The sequence below is a fragment of the Pseudorca crassidens genome, chromosome 8 (genome assembly GCF_039906515.1).
Source record: "Pseudorca crassidens isolate mPseCra1 chromosome 8, mPseCra1.hap1, whole genome shotgun sequence".
Lineage (NCBI taxonomy): Eukaryota > Metazoa > Chordata > Mammalia > Artiodactyla > Delphinidae > Pseudorca > Pseudorca crassidens.
The window spans coordinates 29,381,541-29,407,269 of record NC_090303.1 but is presented as its reverse complement, the minus strand read 5'-3'; the positions used below and the strand labels follow the sequence as shown (position 1 = coordinate 29,407,269).

At 38.0% G+C, this 25,729-nt stretch overlaps 1 protein-coding gene across 4 annotated transcripts in view; it reads left to right on the top strand.

The window, feature by feature from the left end:
- Positions 1-25,729, top strand: part of SEMA3D (semaphorin 3D) — a 209,187-nt gene that overhangs the window by 86,232 nt on the left and 97,226 nt on the right. For all 4 annotated transcript variants that reach the window (XM_067746095.1, XM_067746094.1, XM_067746093.1 and 1 more), the window contains one exon: positions 10,736-10,896. In XM_067746095.1, coding sequence (XP_067602196.1) covers positions 10,736-10,896 — 161 coding nt within the window. The remainder of the gene's footprint in view (positions 1-10,735; positions 10,897-25,729) is intronic.

The following is a 25,729-nucleotide window of genomic DNA, read 5'->3' as shown; positions in this document are numbered from 1 at the left end:
ATTCATTGATTAGCTCTAGTAGTTTTCTGGTAGCATCTTTAGGATTCTTTATGTATAGTGTCATGTCATCTGCAAACAGTGACTGTTTTACTTCTTTTTCGGTTTGGATTCCTTTTATTTCCTTTTCTTCTCTGATTGCTGTGGCTAAAACTTCCGAAACAATGTTGAATAATAGTGGTGAGAGTGAGCAACCTTGTCTTGTTCCTGATCTTAGTGGAAATGGTTTAGGTTTTTCACTATTGAGAATGGTGTTGGCTGTGGGTTTGTCATATATGACCTTTATTATGTTGAGGTAAGTTCCCTCTATGCCTACTTTCTGGAGGGTTTTTATCATAAATGGGTGTTGAATTTTGTCAAAAGCTTTTTTTTTGCATCTATTGAGATGATCATATGGTTTTTATCCTTCAGTTTGTTAATATGGTGTATCACATTGATTGATTTGCGTATATTGAAGAATCCTTGCATTCCTGGGATAAACCCCAGTTGATCATGGTGTATAATACTTTTAATATGCTGTTGGATTCTGTTTGCTAGTATTTTGTTGAGGATTTTTGCATCTATATTCATCAGTTATATTGGCCTGTAGTTTTCTTTCCTCGTGACATCTTTGTCTAGTTTTGGTATCCGGGTGATGGTGGCTTTGTAGAATGAGTATGGGAGTGTTCCTCCCTCTGCTATATTTTGGAAGAGTTTGAGAAGGATAGGTGTTAGCTCTTCTGTAAATGTTTGATAGAATTGCCTGTGAAGCCATCTGATCCTGGGCTTTTGTTTGTTGCAAGATTTTTAATCACAGTCTTAATTTCAGTGCTTGTGATTGGTCTGTTTATATTTTCTATTTCTTCCTGGTTCAGTCTCCAAAGGTTGTGCTTTTCTAAGAATTTGTCCATTTCTTCCAGGTTGTCCATTTTATTGGCATAGAGTTGCTTGTAGTAATCTCTCATGATCTTTTGTATTTCTGCAGTGTCAGTTGTTACTTGTCCTTTTTCATTTCTAATTCTATTGATTTGGGTCTTCTCCCTTTTTTTTTTGATGAGTCTGGCTAATGGTTTATCAATTTTGTTTATCTTCTCAAAGAACCAGCTCTTAGTTTGATTGATCTTTGCTATCATTTCCTTTATTTCTTTTTCATTTATTTCTGATCTGATCTTTATGATTTCTTTCCTTCTGCTAACTTTGGGTTTTTTTGTTCTTCTTTCTCTAATTGCTTTAGGTGTAAGGTTACATTGTTTATTTGAGATGTTTCTTGTTTCTTAAAGTAGGTTTGTATTGCTATAAGCTTCCCTCTTAGAATTGCTTTTGCTGCATCCCATAGGTTTTGGGTTGTCGTGTTTTCATTGCCATTTGTTTCTAGGTATTTTTTGATTTGCTCTTTGATTTCTTCAGTGATCTCTTCGTTATTAAGTAGCTTATTGTTTAGCCTCCCTGTGTTTGTATTTTTTACAGATTTTTTTCCTGTAATCGATGTCTAGTCTCATAGCGTTGTGGTCGGAAAAGATACTTGATAAAATTTCAATTTTCTTAAATTTACCAAGGCTTGATTTGTGACCCAAGGTATGATCTACCCTGGAGAATGTTCCATGAGCACTTGAGAAGAAAGTGTATTCTGCTGTTTTTGGATGGAATGTCCTATAAGTATCAATTAACTCCATCTTGTTTAATGTATCATTTAAAGCTTGTTTCCTTATTTATTTTCATTTTGGATGAACTGTCCATTGGTGAAAGTGGGGTGTTAAAGTCCCCTACTATGATTGTTTTACTGTCGATTTCCCCTTTGATGGCTGTTAGTATTTGCCTTATGTATTGAGGTTTTCCTATGTTGGGTGCATAAATATTTACAATGGTTATATCTTCTTCTTGGATTGATCCCTTGATCATGATGCAGTGTCCTTCTTTGTCACTTGTAATAGTCTTTATTTAGAGAACACTACTTTTCAAAGTAGGGAAGAATATTTACCTTGCGATAGTAATGGAATGATTAAATATAGCTTTTATAAGAATGGACATACCGTAGTGTTAGGAGCTTGGTTGGAGGGAAAGAGTTGGCATAAGAAAGCTAGAACTCTCAACTTCTATAAACAGGAATTCAGTGGAAATGTCTGAAAATGATGTTTTAAAAGGTAGTAGTACATACATATTATTTCTATATATGAAAATAATAGAAAATAAACTACTAAATGTGTCAATATGGGGTCTAGATTAGAGGTGGACAGAGGATGGGAGAAGAGACAGATAGGCTTATATATGCCTTTTAACTTTACCTTTTGGTATGTATATACTTAACTTCGATTAATATAATTAATTTAAAAAGTAATATTGTTATAAAATATTGTTTTTTAAAGTTATTCTCACAACTCTTTGCTCTGTACATTAACTTGTGGTGATCTTATCTTGAGGAATTATTTGGTCTTGTCATATTTGTCTTGCTATTTAGAATCAGTAAAAGATGGTGTATTAAGGTATGACTTTTCTAAGGTTTTAAAAAATTAAATACACATACTAGATTGAAAACAAACTCCTATTCACTTGTGACATGGTGTTTTGATTTTAAATATACCTTGAAATTTGAAAAAGGAGAAATTCTCAATACTTTGAAGGGAATTAAGAAAATAATTGTCAAAATAGAATCTGTCTTTCCCAGAATTACCCTCTGAGGCAGTTTATTCTGTTATTGAATTACCCTCTGAGGCAGTTTATTCTGTTATTGAATTGTTCTTCTGGAAATGTATCAGTTATTTATAATGTTAGCCATTTTATAGCTCAGTAGGAAAATTTATCATGGCCAAGCTTTTGAGAATTTAAAACAATTCATTCTTACTCAAAGTAAGAATTTAAAAGGCACCTATAATCGTAAATTGTGAATCTCACATGTGATGGATTGTATAAAGCGTCTACTGTTGAAAGCTAGCCAAAGAAGAAGAAACCTGTGATTTAAATGCATGGATGTAGATGAAAATGCGATGGTGTAAAATTACTACACTCCTATTTCACATCCTGTCCTGGCAAGAATGTAGCTTGATGAGTAATAGGCTTTATTTGTTCCTAATTTATGTTTCCCTATGTGGCATCATCTGATTTATTATTGGTATAGATAATATTCTGTCTAAGACCTAATGAACAGAATGATTTCCAACATTCCATTGCAGATGAGCAAATGAGAGTTTCATTGTTTTTTCTTTCTAATTTGAACTTGCATTTGCAAGGTTAGGGTTAGACTTTTCACCTGGGAAAATATAACGATGATACGCCTATAATTTAGTCTTTTGTCGGGAGTTTAGCTTTGAATAACATTCTTTATACATTTGATATTGTTTGAGCAGTTAGCTATGGAGACTAAAGATACTTAAATAGAGAATAAGGGGTATGTTTGATAGGTGGAAGTGAGCCAACTTGGTGACCAAGGTCTTTTCATATGATCTCAAACCTCAGAAAACCAATTGAAAGTCAGGTAGGGCCAATTTAAGATGAGTTCACTTTCGAAACGTTAAATCCAAGAAAGAATTCTTCCCTTGCCTCAGACCAAAAGCGGGAGAGACAAATACAGGTTCACAGAGAGCCAAAGAGACTCAGTGAGCCACAGCATTAGTGACTAATTTTCATTTTGGGATGAGCAGTTTGCTCCATTTACTCAATTCCGGACCCAAACTGAGAACAGGCTTTGGGGGTTGGGGGATGGTAAGGGTGTTTTGGTAGCCAAAACATTTATGGGAACTATGGGACGAAGGAGTTCCATAGAAAGAATCTTGGGAGTCTAACGGTTGGCATGGAAGCCCAGGGAATTCAGAGATCAAGGGGGAGAAGCTGAATTTATGGGGAAGGCAGGAAAAAAAACTCCTTTCCTTCTTTATTTAGACAGTTTTGCAGAGAACACACTGGAGATGTGACTGTATTCAAGAACCCTCAGAACAGCCCTACTGATATAATGGCTATTTCCTTGAGGAAAAAGAGGGGGTAGGTGGGGCAAGAATTTGTGCTTTTCTGCTGAATATTCTGAGATGGTAGGGAAAGGTGACAGGTATTTTTTTTGGGGGGGGTTGTTTTTTGTTTGTTTGTTTTGCTTTGTTTTTTTTTTTTGGCAAGTGCTGAGTCCTAACCACTGGACCACCAGGGAATCCCCAAGGTGACAGGGTTTTGATCTGGATTCATTGTTGGCTGTAAGCTTTCCCTGCTGAGAAATTCTACTGGAAATTGACTTTTCTCAAAGCTGATGTTATTTTTGCCCCATGAAATTCTGCCTTTAATAACTTTGATTTTCTTCTTTAAAAAAAGATCTTCCTGTGAAGTGTTCTTTAAAGGATGTGGGAAGCCATTTTTTAGCTATGTAGTCTTCTCGTGAGAGAGATTGTCAACTCCACCCAGTTTAGAATTTCTGGCAATAAATGCAGGAATTCAAGGGTTTGGGATTTTATTCATTTAACAGTGAAACATTGAGGAAGTCTGTGCTGCTTAATCCTAAATTTATTAGATTCAGTGTGACTGACCACTCCTTTCCTCTCTGGGGTAGCGAGGAAGACTGTAGAGCATCAGGTCAAATGTTTCTTCAGGCTGAATGAACAATTATATGAAGGGACACTAAAAGGGAGTTACAAAGAATTCTTTTCAGAACAAGCATTTATTTCAAATAGGAGCAGGGACGGTGGGATCTTCAGCCTTGCCCTCACACGGAGGGGCATGTGGCTGTAGGTGAGGGGATTCATTGCTGCTGTATTTTGCCACGAAGAGAAAACTGGTTTTGTGAAGCCCACTTAACCATTCTGGGCCTCACTGAATTGGTAACAGAGGAGTCAAACAGGTTTATTGAGAAGTTCTCCCTTTAGCTCTAATTGCCGTATACCGTATTTCTGTTCTTCCCAAAGGTTAGAGACTACCTGTTCCAAAGAACAGAGCAATGGCCTGGAGTAAATAGATGAATGACAGTTTGTTACTCGATACGTTGTCCGTTTTAACAAAGTTCAATGTTAGGTTCTAATGCCCTAGAACTCCAGGGTTGGAAGGTGATCAGAGACCATTTAGTTTCTCTACCCACTGTATTGGCGAGAATTGTGTTATTTGGCCTTTGCTAATGGAGACACAGAGAGGAAGTCCTTTCTATTTTACTATTAAAAATATTTAACAGTCTACTACTTTAAGTACTGTTGTCCTTTGTCACAAGTATATTCTTGGGACTTCCCTGATGGTCCAGTGGTTAAGACTCGGTGCTCCCAGTGCACGGAATTAACCCCAGGGTATGGGTTTGATCCCTGGTCAGGTAACTAAGGTCCAGCATCCCGCATGCCACAAGGTGTGGCCTAAATAAATAAATAACTAGATAAATAAAGTCTCCAGCCACTGGAAAAAAAAATGTATATTCTCATTTTTGTTGTGGATGAGCATTTTCTCTCCACTAGGCTATGAGGTCAATGAGAGTGGAACTCGTTATCAGTCGTTGGAGCGTGCGCACAGTACCTGGCGATCTTAGATGAGTCAGTTGTTTGCTTTCAAAAATCTAGTTTTATGAGGGTAGAGACTTACTTTGTTGTGTTAGAAATGAGAAATTATTCTAAATGTGTTATTAACTGTATGTGGGAGACATACAATTTACCTGTGACTTCTGGTAAGATATCAGGGGATGTTGATGAACTCTGGACATATTCTTCAGCAATGCACACATATGTACAAATATAGGAAAATACCATGCTGTTTATAGGAGTTTTGAACCTCAGAACCATCCCGTTGCTCTGCCGTGGTTTGTTTGTTTATTTATTTATTTATTTTTTGCGGTATGCCGGCCTCTCGCTGTTGTGGCCTCTCCCGTTGCGGAGCACAGGCTCCGGACGCGCAGACTCAGCGGCCATGGCTCACGGGCCCAGCCGCTCTGCGGCATGTGGGATCTTCCCGGACCGGGCCACGAAGCCGTGTCCCCTGCATCGGCAGGCGGACTCTCAACCACTGCGCCACCAGGGAAGCCCTGCCGTGGTTTATTGATCATGGATTATGAACATCTGGTCTGTGTCGACATTCAGTTAAAATCCATCATGTGCATGATTTCCATAGTTAAACTAGTAGAGTAAACGATGAATCATAACTTTGATGCGTTTATTTCAGAAATAATCAGCTGTAGATTTTTCAAGAATGTACTGAGAACAAGAGTGGGAATTTGAGGGCCTGGGTGATTGAGTGAGATTACAAACTGAGAACAAGGTGATAGGACAATGAATTGCTAAAAGAACGGCTAGAAGGAGTGATTATGGTAGTTTCGGTCAAAGGTTTAGGTAGATAGAACAAAGAATGCATTTAGGACCTAGAAGTCTGAGGAAAGGTGGGGCGGGCTAAGTAAGTACAGAGCAGGCCCTATCTGAATGGCATTTGTGAAGCCATTCACCCCACTACCAAAGGGGGAAAAAAAACAAGACGGAGTTTCTGTTCAAAAGGATTATAAACTGTGGACAATCTTAAAAATCACGTGCCTGAGACTTGCCAGTTTAAGAAAAGAAAAAAATAAAGCTTTGAAATATATTGCCAAATTATTAGTCTTTAACTTGCATGAGTTTGCAGCCTGCACAGCTAGCATCCATATCTGGTTCCTGAAACCCTTGGAGTGTATCAGCTTTAGGTGTTAAGATTCAGACTCGGGATTTAACTTTTTTTTTCCTGGGCTGAATGATCCCGTGGAAACAAAAATGACTTTGCTTGGTTTGGCAGAAATGCAAGAAAGATAAACTGTTTGGGGAAGAGGGAACCTGTTCCAATCCCTGTCCCAAGGTCTTTTCAAAATGTGTGCATCAGCCTGAGAAATTTTCATATGTAATGCCTAAGTCTTGTTATTTAGTTTGGCTACAAAGCATCTGGGAAGCATGCTTTAATCGTTCTGATGCTAACATTGTTACAAGGCAACGTTAAATCATTTTGAAGTGATAATGCTTCAGGTTAGTCACTATTTTTGCAGCTGTTTTTCCTTGTCAAATTTGTTTGAAACTAAAACCAATAGAATTAATTATGGTAAAAGAAAATAAAGCAAATGATGACCTCAACTTTATTTTTCTCACTGTTTGCGTAGAGACGGAAAATGAGACGCAAGATTCTTAAATGTCGTCCTCTTCCCGTTAGCACTGCCATAATTCAGGGACTCATCACGTTTCAGAAACTTCTGGGGAGGCTCTCTGCCCCCATCTTTCCTGATTCTCATCCATCCTGAACACTGCAGCCAGACTTATTTTTGTAATATTCAGCTATAGTCTCTGTCACGTTTCCTGCACAAAATACTTTAGTGGCTTTCAGTTACCTACATAATACCCGACCTCCGCAGCCTGCCATCTTATGCCCTAATTACCTGGAGGCATCCTCACTTCTCACTGCCCCTGCCTCTTCTCTCTGTTCCAGCATACTGAACTACTGCAATTCCCCAAATTTATTAAAGTGCTTGATTTGTCTCAGACTCTGAGATACGTGCTGGGGTTTCCAAGATAAGTAAGGCCTGGTCTTGGCCCTGAAGGAACTCATACCCCATAGTAGGAGATAGCATTAAACATGCAGTACGCAAGTATAATATACGATGGTGTGTACCCTTGTACATCCTAGCACTCTTCTGCTTGGAATAAACTTTTCTTTATGTTTTTCCTGTAAAGCTTCTGTCTGTCCTTCAAGACTGTTCACAAGTATCACCTCCTTTTGTAAGGCGATGCACAATTAATTACTTGAAAGATTTGTTAACATTTTGTATACACTTGTATTATAATTTATTGTGCTTATGTTGTATTGTCTATGCATATGTTGTACTGTCTGTGCATATCTATTTGCACAGGGATCTGTGAGCTCCTTGATGGTAGGACTCAGCCATTCCATAACCTTAAGCAGCATGTTCAATACTTAACACGTACTAGAAGCTTATAAATATTTGTGGACAGAGTAGCTTTTTAATGTTATTCAAATATTATTTTAAAAAACATAGAGCTGTTCTAGTCTTCATAAGTCAGATTTAATGGAAGATGAGATAATACTCTTTAATAGAACTTATTTGGCCCAAACCGGAGTTTAATATTCAAAGTAACAGTTAATGTTTTTTGAACTTTTCCTATTTTCAAGGCATTGTTCTAAGAACTTTATATAAATTACCTCCTTTAATCATCATGAGAATTACTTTATAGATGAGAAAACCAAGGCACAGAGAGTTTAAATTTGTTGTCCTCGATCACACAGCCAGAGTTGCAAAACTAGGATATGACGCAGCTGATCTGGGCCTAAAGCTCACACTCCTGCTTATTAGGCTTAGCCATGTTTCATTTTGTAATTAACATTGCAATGCATAGTTCAAAATAGTTGATTATAATCTGTGGACACTTGAAATAGTATGGATTTATAACCTAAAACCTACTTTCCTCTATTAGTTGGGTCAAGATATCCTCTTGGAAATCCCTTTACATACTTCCATTTTGCCCATTTCATTCTTAGTTAAACAAGGGGAAATCCCATGGAAGATACAGAATTGCCTGATTGAATAAAGGTTTGTGTGAAATGTTTTCTCTTTTTAAGCTTTAGATCGTATCTGTCTTGTCTGTTCTCTTGGTTCCATTCTTTTCCCTTCTGTTCTACTTTGCAATCAATATGGAATATTTACTGGATATCAGCCCTGAAAAATAGGCTTATTACTACATTTGAAGATGCTAAAATATATTATCCCATTGTGTCTTTGGTCTGAAAAACGCTTAAGGTTTTATTTAACTTTAGTAGAAAAATAATTCGTGTAGAGTTAAGACTTCGATCCAGGGTGCACAAAGCATGATTCATAAATATTAATAAGACATTTATGTTTGGTAAAGCCACACTCACTTGAGAATTCAAATAGTATCGTGTCTTCTTCAGCATATGACCTTTTAGTTTGTCAAAACTAAGACAAAAAATCTATCTCAGTGACTAAAAGAAGTAACATTTAATCATTGTAAATTAGAAAAGTAGAGTGACAGGAATTCTCAAAAACATCAAATAGTAATAAAGCCCACAGTTGATGGATGGAATATATAGGCTTTAAATTTAAGGGACTCAAATATCCATTTTACAGAGATTGAAAACTGCCATTACACATTTCGGAAGCATCTTGATGCCTGTTTCTAAGACATCGTCTCTTTTTACTTTTCTCATTAATTGATAATGAATTGCTTGAACATAATGATTTAGTTTTAAAGTCCAGTAACATAATGGACTTTAATAAAAGTGATGAGTGATATTATTATCTTATTGGTATTTAATAGTCTAGGGTTGTAGAAAATGAGAGGGTATGTTTTGTACTTGGGGTGAAACATATTGAAAAGATTTGGGCTCCTGTAAACTCAGACCTAAATTTATTTATTTATTTTGTTTGGTTTTATTTTTGGTTTTTGTTTTTTTTGGCCATGCCACATGGCTTGCGGGATCTTAGTTCCTTGACCAGAGATTGAACCTGTGCCCTCAGCAGTGGGAGCGTGGAGTCCTAACCACTAACCCTCAGACCTAAATTTAAATAGGAATCTGTTCATATCACAATTATAACCAGAACAAAGAATTAGGCCCGGTAACAAACCAAAGATAAATGGAGACTGGGATTGAGGTTATGTTATCAGCTTTGCCACCATAGTTTTGTGACTTTAGGGCATGTGGCTTCATCTTGATGGAATTAAACACCTCCATTTATAACATCATGAATTTGCATTAATTGATTTTTAAGGTCCCTTCTTGCTTTATAATTCTGATTCCATCACTGGTTCAGGATCACATCTCCTTCAGAATCCATTGCTTCTTTGTTTACATCTTACTGTATATGTGAAATAGGCGCCATGTAATCTTCCAGACATGGGGTCAATCTGAACACTATCAAAAGTAGAAGGGGGCTTCCCTGGTGGCGCAGTGGTTGGGAGTCCGCCTGCCGATGCAGGGGGCACGGGTTCGTGCCCCGGTCCGGGAGGATCCCACATGCCGCGGAGCGGCTGGGCCCGTGGGCCATGGCCGCTGAGCCTGCGCGTTCGGAGCCTGTGCTCGCAACGGGAGAGGACACAACAGTGAGAGGCCCGCACACAGCAAAAAAAAAAAAAAAAAAAAAAAAAAAAAAAAAGTAGAAGGGAGAAAAAATGCCTGAGATTTATCACACACTTAGTTTGCTGCTTACTTTGCATACATTGATACTTTGATCAGTTTGCAAATCTTACTGTAGTTGGTAGATGCTTTAATTTATAACTTAAGAAGGCAGGGACTTCCCTGGTGGCGCAGTGGTTAAGACTCTGCCTGCCAATGCAGGAGACACAGGTTTGAACCCTGGTCCGGGAAGATCCCACGTTCCGTGGAGCAACTAAGCCCGTGCACCACGACTACCTGGACACCGCAATGAAGGGTAGCCCCCGCTTACCTGCGGCAACTAGAGAAAGCCCATGTGCAGCAATGAAGACCCAATGCAGCCAAAAATAGATAAATAGATTTACTTTAAAAAAGGTATTTTAAAAAAAGGTAAAACAGCGTTGTGAGAAATTTTGCATTTATTGCTTTCGTGTTAACATGTTTTATATTCATTTTTGATAATAAGATAAACATGTCAATAAAATACAAATATAAGTTCCATCTCTTGCTAAATGAGTATGTGCTAAAAACTGTATATTGTTTTCATATATCTAAATTGGAGCTTTCATGCTGTGTATATGCATTTACAAAGTGGAACGGTGTGTGTATGGAGGCAAATAAAGATTTTGCTTATTCAGAATTTTTTCTTTCTTTTTATCCTTCTTTTACTTCCCCGTAGACTTGCTGCTTTCAAATAGCTGTATTCCCTTTTTGGGCTCATCGGAAGGACTGGATTTCCAAACCACTTTGTTAGATGAGGAGAGGGGCAGGCTGCTGCTGGGAGCCAAGGACCACATCTTCCTGCTCAGTCTGGTTGACATAAACAAAAATTTTAAGAAGGTCAGTTTATTTCTATATAGTTTACTGAATGCATTTATTTTCATCTATGCCCTTTTCCTTCACTTTTGTTTTGTTTTAAGTGATTCAGTGTCAAATGCAGTAGGTCATTTACATGTCAAAAAAGAACATGTTAAAAGAACTTATTGCCTCTGATACATGTTTTTGGATTTTTATGGATTTAAGTACAAGAGTGAGTGTAATACTAAAACCTTTGAAAATCTGAATGAAAGGCATGAAAAGTTAGTAAATGGATACTACTTTACATAACAGAAATGCAAAGTTTTGGATTTAAAAGCTGGAAAATGAGTTATTCATGAAATATTAACATTTATATCTATAGCAATTATTGTAAAATTAAGTTTTTATTAATTTTCAATGAATAAGCATACTTAATGATAGTGTGGCTCTGGTAGCATTTTAGCACCACATTGGTTTCTCCACACTCTCCTTTTATATCTGAGCAAGTTTCTTCTATGGCTCAGTCACGTTCAGGTAGGGAAGATGAATAATGCCTCACTTGTGGGCTCATTAAGAACAATCTTAGCACTTAAAAGAAATATATACTAGTAATTCAAAACCCAAAAAGCAACTGCTGTTGTATCCTACATTTTCAACTAGCACTGTGATACCCAAAGAAAAGACTGTCACACTGTTCTATCAATTATTGTTAGCCAGTAATTTAGTAAATATCAATATCTATGCAAACAAAAATGGATACCAAGACTAGAAGAGTTGAATGACTGATGAGAAGACATAATATATGACCTATTCTGCATCTATGAGGTATCTTTGATTGTTTTTCTTTCTCTTCTTTGGCAGAAGAAATACTACTGCAAAAGAAATACAAGGAGCCATTTCAAACTTTCAGGTCAATAGTTCCCAACACTGAGTTTATAGAGACTTCTTCCCATTCAGAGTTATGTGTAGGTCATTCTTGGACTTTGAAGCTTCATACGGCTTTCACCTACAATGACCACTTTAACTTAACCCTCTAATTTTGAGTCAGTAAAATAAATATCAGTTGTCCAGTTATTTGAATTATATCAGCACTCAGGGCTTCAGTCTACATAGGCAAAATATTTGTCACCATATGTGTTACTATCACTTAATGAACACATGCATTAGAAACAATGTTTTTGCTCTTCTAATCACTTAATTTTTAAGTAGTACTTCCACACATTTTTGAGGTCCACCAAAGGAAAAGGAATAATGTTTTATGAATGCTCAGGTATGATAAAGAAATAATCTTTGAATGCAAATGTATACACATGCATTCCATGTAATCTGTGTTTCTAGAAGAAGAATGAGGGCTAAAATATTTCCAGTAGTTGTTCTTGACTTGTGTTATTCCAGACACACAAACTCATAAGGTTATCTTATTTGTTTTGGAATTATTCTGCAGCCTAGATATTGTTTACAGTAAGGTGGAATAAACAGCTGATTATGTGCTAGAATTTGAAAAACTTGTCCTTTCATTCTGCCATTTTAGCTCCATTCCATGCTTTTTTTTTTTAAACATCTTTATTGGAGTATAATTGCTTTAGAATGGTGTGTTAGTTTCTGCTTTATAACAAAGTGAATCAGTTATACCTATACATATGTTCCCATATCTCTTCCCTCTTGTGTCACCCGCCCTCCCACCCTCCCTATCCGACCCCTCTAGGTGGTCACAAAGCACCCAGCTGATCTCCCTGTGCTATGCGGCTACTTCCCACTACCTATCTATTTTACGTTTGGTAGTGTATATGTGTCCGTGCCACTCTCTCAGTTTGTCCCAGCTTACCCTTCCCCCTCCCCATATCCTCAAGTCCATTCTCTAGTAGGTCTGTGTCTTTATTCCTGTCTTGCCCCTAGGTTCTTCATAAACTTTTCTTTTTCTCTTAGATTCCATATATATGTGTTAGCATACGGTATTTGTTTTTCCTCTTTCTGACTTACTTCACTCTGTAGGACAGACTCTAGGTCCATCCACCTCACTACAAATAACTCAACTTTGTTTCTTTTTATGGCTGAGTAATATTCCATTGTATATATGTACCACATCTTCTTTATCCATTCATCTGTCGATGGACACTTAGGTTGCTTCCATGTCCTGGCTATTGTAAATAGAGCTGCAATGAACATTTTGGTACATGACTCTTTTTGAATTATGATTTTCTCAGGGTATATGCCCAGTATTGGGATTGCTGGGTTGTATGGTAATTTGTTCAGTTTCTTAAGGAACCTCCATACTGTTCTCCATAGTGGCTGTACCAATTTACATTCCCACCAACAGTGCAAGAGGGTTCCCTTTTCTCCACACCCTCTCCAGCATTTATGGTTTGTAGATTTTTTGATGATGGCTATTCTGACTGGTGTGAGATGATATCTCATTGTAGTTTTGATTTGCATTTCTCTAATGATTAATGATGTTGAGCATTCTTTCATGTGTTTGTTGGCAATCTGTATATCTTCTTTGGAGAAAAGTCTATTTAGATCTTCTGCCTATTTTTGGATTGGGTTTTTTTTTTTTTTTTTTTTTTGATATTGAACTGCATGAGCTGCTTGTAAATTTTGGAGATTAATCCTTTGTCAGTTGCTTCATTTGCAAATATTTTCTCCCATTCTGAGGGTTGTCTTTTCGTCTTGTTTATGGTTTCCTTTGCTGTGCAAAAGCTTTGAAGTTTCATTAGGTCCCATTTGTTTATTTTTGTTTTTATTTCCATTTCTCTAGGAGATGGGTCAAATAGGATCTTGCTGTGATTTATGTCATAGAATGTTCTGCCTATGTCTTCCTCTAAGAGTTTGATAGTGTCTGGCCTTACATTTAGGTCCTTAATCCATTTTGAATTCATTTTTGTGTATGGTGATAGGGAGTGTTCTAATTTCAATCTTTTACATGTAGCTATCCAGTTTTCCCAGCACCACTTATTGACGAGGCTGTCTTTTCTCCACTGAATATTCTTGCCTCCTTCATCAAAGATAAGGTGACCATATGTGCGTGGGTTTATCTCTGGGGTTTCTATCCTGTTCCATTGATCTATATTTCTGTTTTTGTGCCAGTACCATACTGTCTTGATTACTGTAGCTTTGTAGTATAGTCTGAAGTCAGGAAGCCTGATTCCTCCAGCTCCGTTTTTCGTTCTCAAGATTGCTTTGGCTATTTGGAGTCTTCTGTGTTTCCACACAAATTGTGAAATTTTTTGTTCTACTTCTGTGAAAAATGCCATTGGTAGTTTGACAGGGATTGCATTGAATCTGTAGATTGCTTTGGGTAGTAGAGTCATTTTCCCAATATTGATTCTTCCAATCCAAGAACATGGTATACCTCTCCATCTATTTGTATCATCTTTAATTTCTTTCATCAGTGTCTTATAATTTTCTGCATACAGGTGTTTTGTCTCCTTCATTAGGTTTATTCCTAGATATTTTATTCTTTTTGTTACAATTGTAAATGGGAGTGTTTTCTTAATTACACTTGCAGATTTTTCATCATTAGTGTATAGGAACGCCAGAGATTTCTGTGCATTAATTTTGTATCCTGCTACTTTACCAAATTCATTGACTAGCTCTAATAGTAGCATCTTTTCTGGTAGCATCTTTAGGATTCTCTATGTACAGTATCATGTCATCTGCAAACAGTGACAGGTTTACTTCTTTTCCGATTTGGATTCCTTTTTATTTCTGTTTCTTCTCTGATTGGTGTGGCTAAAATTTCCAAAGCAATGTTGAATAATAGTGGTGAGAGTGGGCAACGTTGCCTTGTTCCTGACCTTAGTGGAAAGGGTTTCAGTTTTTCACCATTGAGAACGATGTTGGCTGTGGGTTTGTCATATATGGCCTTTATCATGTTGAGGAAAGTTCCTTCTATGCTTACTTTCTGGAGGGTTTTTATCATAAATGGGTGTTGAATTTTGTCAAAAGCTTTCTCTGCATCAATTGAAATGATTGTATATGGTTTTTCTCCTTCAATTTGTTAATATGGTGTATCACATTGATTGATTTGCGTATACTGAAGAATCCTTGCATTCCTGGGATAAACCCCACTTGATCATGGTGTATGATCCTTTAAGGTGCTGTTGGATTCTGTTTGCTAGTATTTTGTTGAGGATTTTTGAATCTATGTTCAGCAGTGACATTGGCCTGTAGTTTTCTTTCTTTGTGACATCTTTGTCTGGTTTTGGTATCAGGGTGATGGTGGCCTCGTAGAATGAGTTTGGGAGTGTTCCTCCCTCTGCTATATTTTGGAAGAGCTTGAGAAGGGTAGGTGTTATCTCTTCTTTAAATGTTTGATAGAATTCGCCTGTGAAGCCATCTGGTCCTGGGCTTTTGTTTGTTGCAAGATTTTTAATCACAGTTTCAATTTCAGTGCTTGTGATTGGTCTGTTCATATTTTCTATTTCTTCCTGATTCAGTCTTGGCAGGTTGTGCATTTCTAACAATTTGTCCATTTCTTCCAGGTTGTCCATTTTATTGGCATAGAGTTGCTTGTAGTAATCTCTCATGATCCTTTGTATTTCTGCAGTGTCAGTTGTTAATTCTTTTTCATTTCTAATTCTATTGATTTGAGTCTTCTCCCTTTTTTTCTTGATGAGTCTGGCTAATGGTTTATCAGTTTTGTTTATCTTCTGAAAGAACCAGCTTTTAGATTTATTGATCTTTGCTATTGTTTCCTTTATTTCTTTTTCATTTATTTCTTATCTGATCTTTATGATTTCTTTCCTTCTGCTAACTTTGGGTTTTTTTGTTCTTCTTTCTCTAATTGCTTTAGGTGTAAGGTTAGGTTGTTTGAGATGTTTCTTGTTTCTTAGGTAGGATTGCATTGCTATAAACGTCCCTCTTAAAACTGCTTTTGCTGCATCCCATAGGTTGTGGGTTGTCGTGTTTTCATTGTCATTTGTTTCTAGGTATTTTTTGATTTCCTCTTTGATTTCTTCAGTGATCTCTTGGTTATTAAGTAGTATATTGTTTAGCCTCTCTGTGTTTGTATTTTTTACATATTTTATCCTGTAATCGATACCTACTCTCATAGCGTTGTGGTCAGAAAAGATACTTGATATGATTTCAATTTTCTTAAATTTACCAAGGCTTGATTTGTGACCCAAGATATGATCTATCCTGGAGAATGTTCCATGAGCCCTTGAGAAGAATGTGTATTCTGTTGTTTTTGGATGGAATGTCCTGTAAATATCAATTAAGTACATCTTCTTTAATGTATCATTTAAAGCTTATATTTCCTTATTTATTTTCATTTTGGAGGATCTGTCCATTGGTGAAAGTGGGGTGCTAAAGTCCCCTACTATGAATGTGTTACTGTCAATTTCCCCTTTTTATGGCTGTTACTATTTGCCTTATGTATTGAGATGCTCCTATGTTGGGTGCATAAATATTTACAATTGTTATATTTTCTCCTTGGATCGATCCCTTGATCATTATGTAGTGTCCTTCTTTGTCTCTTCTAATGTTCTTTATTTTAAAATCTATTTTGTCTGATATGAGAATTGCTACTCCAGCTTTCTTTTGATTTCCATGTGCATGGAATATCTTTTTCCATCCCCTCACTTTCAGTCTGTATGTATCCGTAGGTCTGAAGTGCGTCTCGTTTAGACAGCATATATACGGGTCTTGTTTTTGTATCCATTCAGACAGTCTATGTCTTTTGGTTGGAGCATTTAAACCATTTACATTTAAGGTAATTATCGATATGTATGTTCCTATTCCCATTTACTTAATTGTTTTGGGTTTGTTATTGTAGGTCTTTTCCTTCTCTTGTGTTTCTTGCCTAGAGAAGATCCTTTAGCATTTGTTGTAAAGCTGGTTTGGTGGTGCTGAACTCTCTCAGCTTTTACTTGTCTGTAAAGGTTTTAATTTCTCTATCAAATCTGAATGAGATCCTTGCTGGGTAGAGTAATCTTGGTTGCAGGTTTTTCTCCTTCATCACTTTAAATATGTCCTGCCAGTCCCTTCTGGCTTGCAGAGTTTCTGCTGAAAGATCAGCTGTTTACCTTATGGGGATTCCCTTGTGTCTTATTTGTTGTTTTTCCCTTGCTGCTTTGAATATGTTTTCTTTGTATTTAATTTTTGACAGTTTGATTAATATGTGTCTTGGCATGTTTGTCCTTGGATGTATCCTGTATGGGACTCTCTGTGCTTCCTGGATTTGATTAACTATTTCCTTTCCCATATTAGGGAAGTTTTCAACTATAATCTCTTCACTATTTTCTCAGTCCCTTTCTTTTTCTCTTCTTCTTCTGGGACGCCTATAATTTGAATGTTGGTGCGTTTAATGTTGTCCCAGAGGTCTCTGAGACTGTCCTCAGTTCTTTTCATTCTTTTTTCTTTATTCTGCTCTGCAGGAGTTATTTCCACTATTTTAACTTCCAGGTCACTTATCCATTCTTCTGCCTCAGTTATTCTGCTATTGTTTCCTTCTAGAGAATTTTTCATTTCATTTATTGTGTTGTTCATCATTGTTTGTTTGCTCTTTAGTTCTTCTAGGTCCTTGTTAAATGTTTCTTGCATTTTCTCTATTCTATTTCCAAGATTTTGGATCATGTTTACTATCATTATTCTGAATTCTTTTTCAGGTAGACTGCCTATTTCCTCTTCATTTGTTAGGTCTGGTGGGTTTTCACCTTACTCCTTCATCTGCTCTGTGTTTATCTGTCTTCTCATTTTGCTTAACTTACTGTGTTTGGGGTCTCCTTTTTGCAGGCTGCATGTTCGTAGTTCCCGTTGTTTTTGGTATCTGTCCTCAGTGGCTAAGGTTGGTTCAGCGGGTTTTGTAGGCTTCCTGGTGGAGGGGACTAGTGCCTATGTTCTGGTGGATGAGGCTGGATCTTGTCTTTCTCGTGGGCAGGTCAGTGTCTGGTGGTGTGTTTTGTGGTGTCTGTGGCCTTATTATGATTTTAGGCAGCCTCTGTGCTAATGGGTGGGGTTGTGTTTCTGTCTTGCTAGTTGTTTGGCATAGGGTGTCCAGCACTGTAGCTTGCTGGTCGTTGAGTGAAGCTGGGTCTTGGCATTGAGATGGAGATCTCTGGGAGATTTTCACCTTTTGGTATTACGTGGAGCTGGGAAGTCTCTTGTGGACCAGTGTCCTGAAGTTGGCTCTCCCACCTCAGAGGCACAGTACTGACTCCTGGATGGAGCACCAAGAGCCTTTCAACCACACAACTCAGAATAAAAGGGAGAAAATGTAAAAAGAAAGAAAGAAAGAGGATAAAATAAAGTAAAATAAAGTTATTAAAATAAAAAGTAAATAATTATTAAGAAAAAAATTTTAAAAAGTAAAAAAACCAAAGAACGGACAGACAGAACCCTAGGACAAATGGTAAAAGCAAAGCTATACAGACAAAATCTCACACAGAAGCATACACATACACACTCACAGAAAGGAAAAGGGGAAAAAATAATAAATCTTGCTCTCAAAGTCCACCTCCTCAATTTGGGATGATTCGTTATCTATTCATGTATTCCACAGATGCAGAGTACGTCAAGTTGATTGTGGAGCTTTAATCCGCTGCTTCTGAGGCTGCTGGGAGAAATTTTCTTTTCTCTTCTTTGTTCGCACAGCTCCCTGCGTTCAGCTTTGTATTTGACCCTGCCTCTGCGTGTAGGTCGCCTGAGGGCGTCTGTTCTTTGCTCAAACGGGGTTAAAGGAGCTGCTGATTCGGGGGCTCTGGCTCACTCAGGCCGGGGGGAGGGAGGGGCATGGAGTGCGGGGCGAGCCTGTGGCGGCAGAGGCTGTTGTGACGTTGCACCAGCTTGAGGCGCGCTGTGCATTCTCCTGGGGAAGTTGTCCCTGGATCCTGGGACCCCGGCAGTGGCGAGCTGCACAGGCTCTCGGGAGGGGAGGTGTGGATAGTGACCTGTACTTGCTCACAGGCTTCTTGGTGGCAGCAGCAGCAGCCTTAGCGTCTCATGCCTGTCTCTGGGGTCTGCGCTGATAGCCGCAGCTCTCACCCGTCTCTGGAGCTCCTTTTAGTGGCGCTCTTATCCCCTCTCCTCGCGCATCTGGAAACAAAGAGGCAAGAAAAAGTCTCTTACCTCTTCGGCAGGTCCAGACTTTTTCCTGGACTCCGTCCTGGCTAGCCGTGGCGCACTAACCACTTCAGGCTGTGTTCACGCCACCAACTCCAGTCCTCTCCCTGTGCTCCGACCGAAGCCCGAGCCTCAGCTCCCAGCCCCGCACACCCCGGCGGGTGAGCAGACAAGCCTATCAGGCTGGTGAGTGCCGGTCGGCACAGATCCTCTGTGCGGGAATCTCTCCATTTTGCCCCCTGCACCCCTGTTGCTGTGCTTGCCTCCGCGGTGCCGAAGCTTCCCCCTCCGCCACCCGCAGTCTCTGCCCGCAAAGGGCCTTCCTAGTGTGTGGAAACCTTTTCTCCTTCACAGCTCCCTCCCACTGGCACAGGTCCCGTCCCTATTTTTTTGTCTCTGTTTATTCTTTTTTCTTTTGCCCTACCCAGGTACGTGGGGAGTTTCTTGCCTTTTGGGAGGTCTGAGGTCTTCTGCCAGGGTTCAGTAGGTGTTCTGTAGGAGTTGTTCCACGTGTAGATGTATTTCTGGTGTATCTGTGGGGAGGAAGGTGATCTCTGCTTGTTACTCTTCCGCCATCTTGAAGGTCCTCCCCATTTATTCTTAAGGGTATATTTTTTCCTTAGGAATTTTTTTTAAGTACTCATGCTTCTAGTATATAGCCTATAGATGGTATCAACTAATATCTAAATCATCAGTAAATATCTTAGTAGGGGATGAGTCTTTTTATGAAAGTGTCCAAAGAAAATCCTATTCAACTTTGCAGTTTTGCTTTAAAAGACGCTACATAGCTAACAAAGCATTTTTCTAAATATGTCTCAGTCTTAGAAGATAGCAAAAATCAATTCATACTTTTAAGGGAATTTGTTCTTGTGCTGTTCTCTGCCTTCAGGGATTGGAAGAAAAAGTCCATTTATCTGAACTGAGTGTATTAGATCATTGCTTAAAATAAATTCTGATAGCTAACTTCCTTCTGTGGCTATTTTAAGCAAATCTCTCTTTGGCCATATTCCATGCTTGAAATGTGCTAATATTTAATAAAATAAATGTTTGTGAAATATTGCTTTCCCATATTATGTTATTGAAATAAATGGTCATTTGAACACATTATAAAATTAGGGTCTGTACTAGAGATTTTCTGCCTAACTGATTTTTCTTTATCTTTGTAAAATGAACCATTCATAAAGGGATTATGCATGTAAAGGTAAGAATTTATGTTTATGTAGGTATCCACCTTTAAAATTGATATAAATCACACCAGTGCTAAAAGGTACTTACTCCACAGTAGCAAGTAAGTGTCAAGATGTAGTAGTTTAGCAGTGTTTAGACCTACGTGGTTTGCGTTGGCTCAGTGCCCCTCCGCAAAAATCCAGACTGCTCTGTGGAAGAAACCACACATGTTGGGACTCTGGGGCTGAAGGATGTCCGTTGTATTCTTTAGAGTTAAAGCAATCTACAACACATAATTGAGTTATGAGTGACTGGTTGGGAATTTTTTCCTCTGGGAAATTAAAAAAAAATTCTATAGAGGGTATTTGAAGTATCAAAATTTAGGATATATGTTTATTTGAAGTGCCTGTTGAAAAACAGCCATTGCCATTTCATATTTGTCACAAGCCTTTAGAGTGGAATCACCAGAAGTAATAGCAAAATCGTTTACAAAAGTATTTTCATAATAAATATTTAATAATATCCTTGTTATTATCTTTACTCTGTTCAGACTAGATTTTTGAGTCTTCTGCAATGAATGGGGCAGGTATATGATTAATAAACTTTGATGAGTAAATGGCTGTAGAGGGAGAAAGTCAAAATTAGACCTTTCAGGGCATTTCTTCCATCTAGAAAGTAAAAATTAAGTAGACTGAATTTTTTTTTTAACTCTCTGAGATTTTGATGAGAGGTAATATTCTGATCTTTTTAAAAAAAATTATTTCTACAGGGACTTAATAGACCTAAGGGCAAGTATAAGCATCACCAGGGATGTGATGCCTCAATTTTTAAGTAGGCTTTTTCTAGAGTTGTTCCCTAAGGCCTCTCTTTAGTTCAGGTACCCTGTGGATTCCTCTCTGGGACAGGTTTGGGACAGATAATGCACATTGATTCAACATGCCATTCCCGCAACACTAGATCAAAATGGAGTAATCAGATGCAGACATAAGTGATCCCATTCCAAGGACAAAGATGTGGAACTGTATTTAACCACTCCCAACAGTTTTGTTGTAGGTTGAGTTCCCCCAGAGGCCAACTATGATATGAAGATTAGCTTATAGGATATTTGTAAGGGAGTGTTCTTGGGATCAACACTTGTGAGGGCATCACTAAGGAAGTAGCATTAGACAAGGGGAGAACCAAGCTGTGACGCAGTCCCAACAAAAGCCTCAGCCGATAGGCCATGCTGAGAAGGTGGCAAGCCCTTCAATATTTTTCTCTAGTATAAATGATAAAGCCATTATTCATCTGGGTTTATCTTGTGAAAGAGAATCTCCTTTTTCTCCCCATCTCATCCATTCACCATGACCATCGTATTATCTCTTAGAAAACAAAAATCTGATCATATTTCTTCCCTGTTTACACGCTTCTGGGAGTTCTTGATTTCCAAGGAACTTGAATAAACTTCAAGGCCCTTGCCACCCATTTCTGCTCTGTTTCCAGTATTGACTTCTAAGGCCCTTCCTACCCATTTCTTCTCTGTTTCCAGTCTCATTTTTATCCACTCTTCCTCGTTCCCTCACTAGTACTTTACTTTCTGCTTTCCTTTTTCTCTCTTTCTTTTACTCTAACTGCCATGTTACAAAATGAATAGCTTTCAAGTTTTGTGCTTTTGCTACAACTTTGTGAAATTGACATTCACTTTCTTGCTCATCTCACTCTTTGTTTTTGAAGGCACTTACTTAATACTGCTCTTTTACCTCAGGAGACATAACTCTTCTTTGTGTTTACTAGAGCATTTTATATATTTATACCAGTGTCAGATGTCCTATCCGATAGAACTGTTATTATCCATTTGTGTAAATATATGACCCTCTTAATTGTATACTCCTTGAATAGGGGAACTATTTTTTCTACACTTCTGATTCTCCTTTAGTACATACTACAGTGTCTTACACATAAAGGATACTAAATAATGTTCATTTTGTTTTTTGAGTTGGTAATTTTGTTATCTTTTCTTCTCTTGAGTGTGAGACCAATATACTACTCTTTAATCAATTAGTGTGCTGTCAGCTTAAAAGACATCTTACTTGGGCTGGTAAAAAATAAGGAAATTTGTTATATTATAGAATAAGAATAATGTACAGAGTTTGAGTGGCTATGTAAATGGTAATATCATCTACTTAACAATGTTGTGAATAATCCAGTTCTTTCTGTCTCTTCTGTCTGCCATTGTTGGTGTTGGCATTATCCTTAGGTTGGTAGCAAAGTGGCTATAACAGTTTCATGAGTCACATTCAGACAAGGAAATGTAAAGGAATAAAAGACCATTACTCACTATGTCTTATCCTTAGGAGCAAGGAAACCTTTTTTTTTTTTTTTTTCCTTGCGGTATGCGGGCGTCTCACTGTTGTGGCCTCTCCCGTTGCAGAGCACAGGCTCTGGACACTCAGGCTCAGCGGCCATGGCTCACGGGCCCAGCTGCTCCACGGGCATGTGGGATCTTCCCGGACTGGGGCACGAACCCATGTCCCCTGCATCAGCAGGCGGACTCTCAACCACTGCGCCACCAGGGAAGCCCACCAAGGAAACCTTTTAAAGAACTCTCCCTCACATCTCATTGGCCAGGAACATGTCAATTCCAATTCTTAAGCTTACTTGAAAGAGTGATGGGGAAACTATGATTTGCTTATATGAATCAACTGCTTTAGGTGGAAGAAGTGTTCAGGAATCAATCACGTTGATCACTACACTTAAAGAGAGGGAGTAGAAAACAAGTTTTCTGAAAAAAAATAATTTGCTTAGGGGACTTTTTTTTCTAATTAATGTAGATTTCTTGAAGCAATCATAAAAGGTTTCTCAGACAATCAGAAAGAAGAGTGTATATTTTCTCTCCAGAGAAAATTATAAAGATTAGCTAGTTCTACAAGGAAATTTTCTGGAAGGATTTATTTTTCTTTCAGGAGATATCTTGGAAAGCATTCATTGCAAGTAAAAATCCTTGAAATAATTTTTCTCCACACTGCATTGTAAAGATTGAAAAATCTGCTAACATGTACAAATACTTCTCTTGCTTATGTAAGAGTTCATTTGCCTCTATAAAACTTCTCTATGATTATTTAATCTAAGTTTTGTAAAATCTAATCTGCTGCAGATTTCTTCACATTTGCTGATACTCTGTCAGTTTTCTCCCTTCAGTATTGTTAACTGTTGTTGAGGGTGACATCGTCAGGAGGGAATACATTACAACTTAACTCAGAGAATTAAAGACTACATCATTATTCTGTAGTACTAGTTTTTAGCATTATCCAGTAAATATTTAATGTACAGAGAACATATTTTTAAAAAATCAAATAACTAAATATGACAAGTGTCATTGAAAGTATTTTCTAGCAGAATTATGTCTAGAATAATGCTGCTTTGATTGATTTGGTTTTGTCAGTCTCTGGGATTGAAATTTATTGTATGTGTTTGTAGAAGTAAAACTTGGAATAGTTTTTAGTAACTGAACTTTGAATAATTTTCTTTATTTTGTCCTACTTTAGTCAGGGTTTTTTGTTTGTTTATTATTTTCATAGAAAAATTTGAGTATCTACTCTTGGTGCTAAGAACGTCTAACAGAATATAACACTCAGGTCTTGTCATTGCTCATGCCCTACTTAGGAAGATAAGACATAACACAGTTAAAATAAGACAAGTCAGAAAAATTTTAAATGTCCAAAATAATGAGACAGATCACATAGGAATTCAGGGAGGGGGATAAAAGATCACATGTTGTGCATGGGATTTGAATTAGTCCAAAATGGATGAGTAAATGTAAATTATTGTTAACACTTTAATTAAATAGTTTGTATTTGGACTGCAAGTTTTATTATTTCCTTGTCCAGCTAGGATGGGGGAAAACATGTTGGAGAAATAGAGTAGAAGAGTCATTTTTCCCCTCCATGTGTAAATTTCTCATAGTTTACGTTAAAGAAACTAGGTTTCCCTGCCCTTAATGTACCCCATCTCTAGAATCAGAGGAATTTTAGTAGTCCTTGAAAAATGTGGTCAACTGTAGACATTTATATCCATTTATCATTAATTTATAAGTGATGCATGAGAAACCTGTTCAGTGTAGACATCATAATAATGAAAGTGTTTGACACTTGTACAATATGGTTTAAGGACCTATGGTTTCTAAACAAATTATTCTAAACTACATGGCATCTGTCACTGACTACAAGTGAACTTTCTCCACCTCAGCTGGCCTTAAGTAGTCCTAGCAATAATTCATGTAAAATCCAGAGCCCTCTCTATGTAAACTTTAGGAGTAATATATACAAGCTGAAAGTCTCTCCCTCTCTCCTTCTCTCCCTTTTTTTCAATGGAGTCATGGTTGACAGTAAAAAAAAAAAATGTCCAATCCTCTCTGGTTATGCTACTTAGTTGGCTTCTTGAGTTAATGAATTGTTGGGATCCTTCCATCTGAAAATGTTACTCATTTTGGACGCAGTTCAAACCATGCTTAAGTGGAGTGAGTCTCTAAACCAGGATGTAAGCAAACAGGTCACAAAGGGAATGATTTATTAAGCTAAGTACTGCTTTTGTATCTATTAATGAAGCATTTGTTTCTTGGTTTTCTTTCTTCTGTCTTCTCTTGTTTTTCAAGTGGGTTATAGAGACAGATGAGTAGACCAGTGAGAAATAAACTTATTCTGAGACTACAGTTGTTATTTATTTTACCTACTAATCCAGCAGCAACCGTTATGTCAACTCATGGGGTATAATAATAAACAACTTATTTTACCTCGCACAGTCCCTTTCAATCTGCTCTGTGGGACTGGGTCTTCTCCCTGGACCTGTTTGATGACTCCAGCAGACCCCATGGCTTTCAAGGTCACTCTTAGAGAGTACAGACAGTTGTTTTCCAGCAATTAAAAGGTCCAGTCTAATGTAACAGAGTGTCCAACCTCATTTAAAATTGAACCTTCGCTCGCTCTACCTGTCCCCATTTGGGCACGCCATGGGAGGGAGGGCAGGTTCCTGAGAAGGGAGTTGTTCAGAGGCTTCTTCTCTCCTGACCCTGACTGCGTTCCTCCTCTTCTCTAAGCTATTACAGTCAGTGTCTGACCCTATGGTGTCGTATCAGGAGAAGAGAAGAGGAGAGGGGTTCGGGAAAATGTCTTTTGCCATTGTCAGAGGGACCTCACTTCTCAACTTTCTGGTCTTGTCAGACGTTTAAAGAAGGGTGACTTTTCTTTCATTGGCCCCTCTGTGAGTTTCTGGAATTTCCTCTTTCTGGACTTCTTTCCCTTGCAATTTTCTGGATAAGCGTGACTGCATTTCTCCTCTGACTGGTGTGTCCTCATTCTTTATCTGAGACAGGTTGCAGTTCCACCAGGTGTTAACTTCTGAAGTCTTTTCACTCAGCCTTCTTGAACAGGACCTAAGGTGACCTCATGCCATCAAATTTTTGCATGACCATGTCTCCCATCTGTTCCATAGGAAGCTGTCTTGTGTATTTTCCTGGCACACTCTAGAAGTTCAGGTTGATATCAGTATAGCCACTGAGCCTGGCCTCTGTGTCCACTGAAACCTGTCAGTCTCTCTCACCCTTTAGACATTTGTCCACAGTGTCCCACAAATGGCATGTTCAACAGTAAGTGCTTCTCGAGGTCCCATCAAA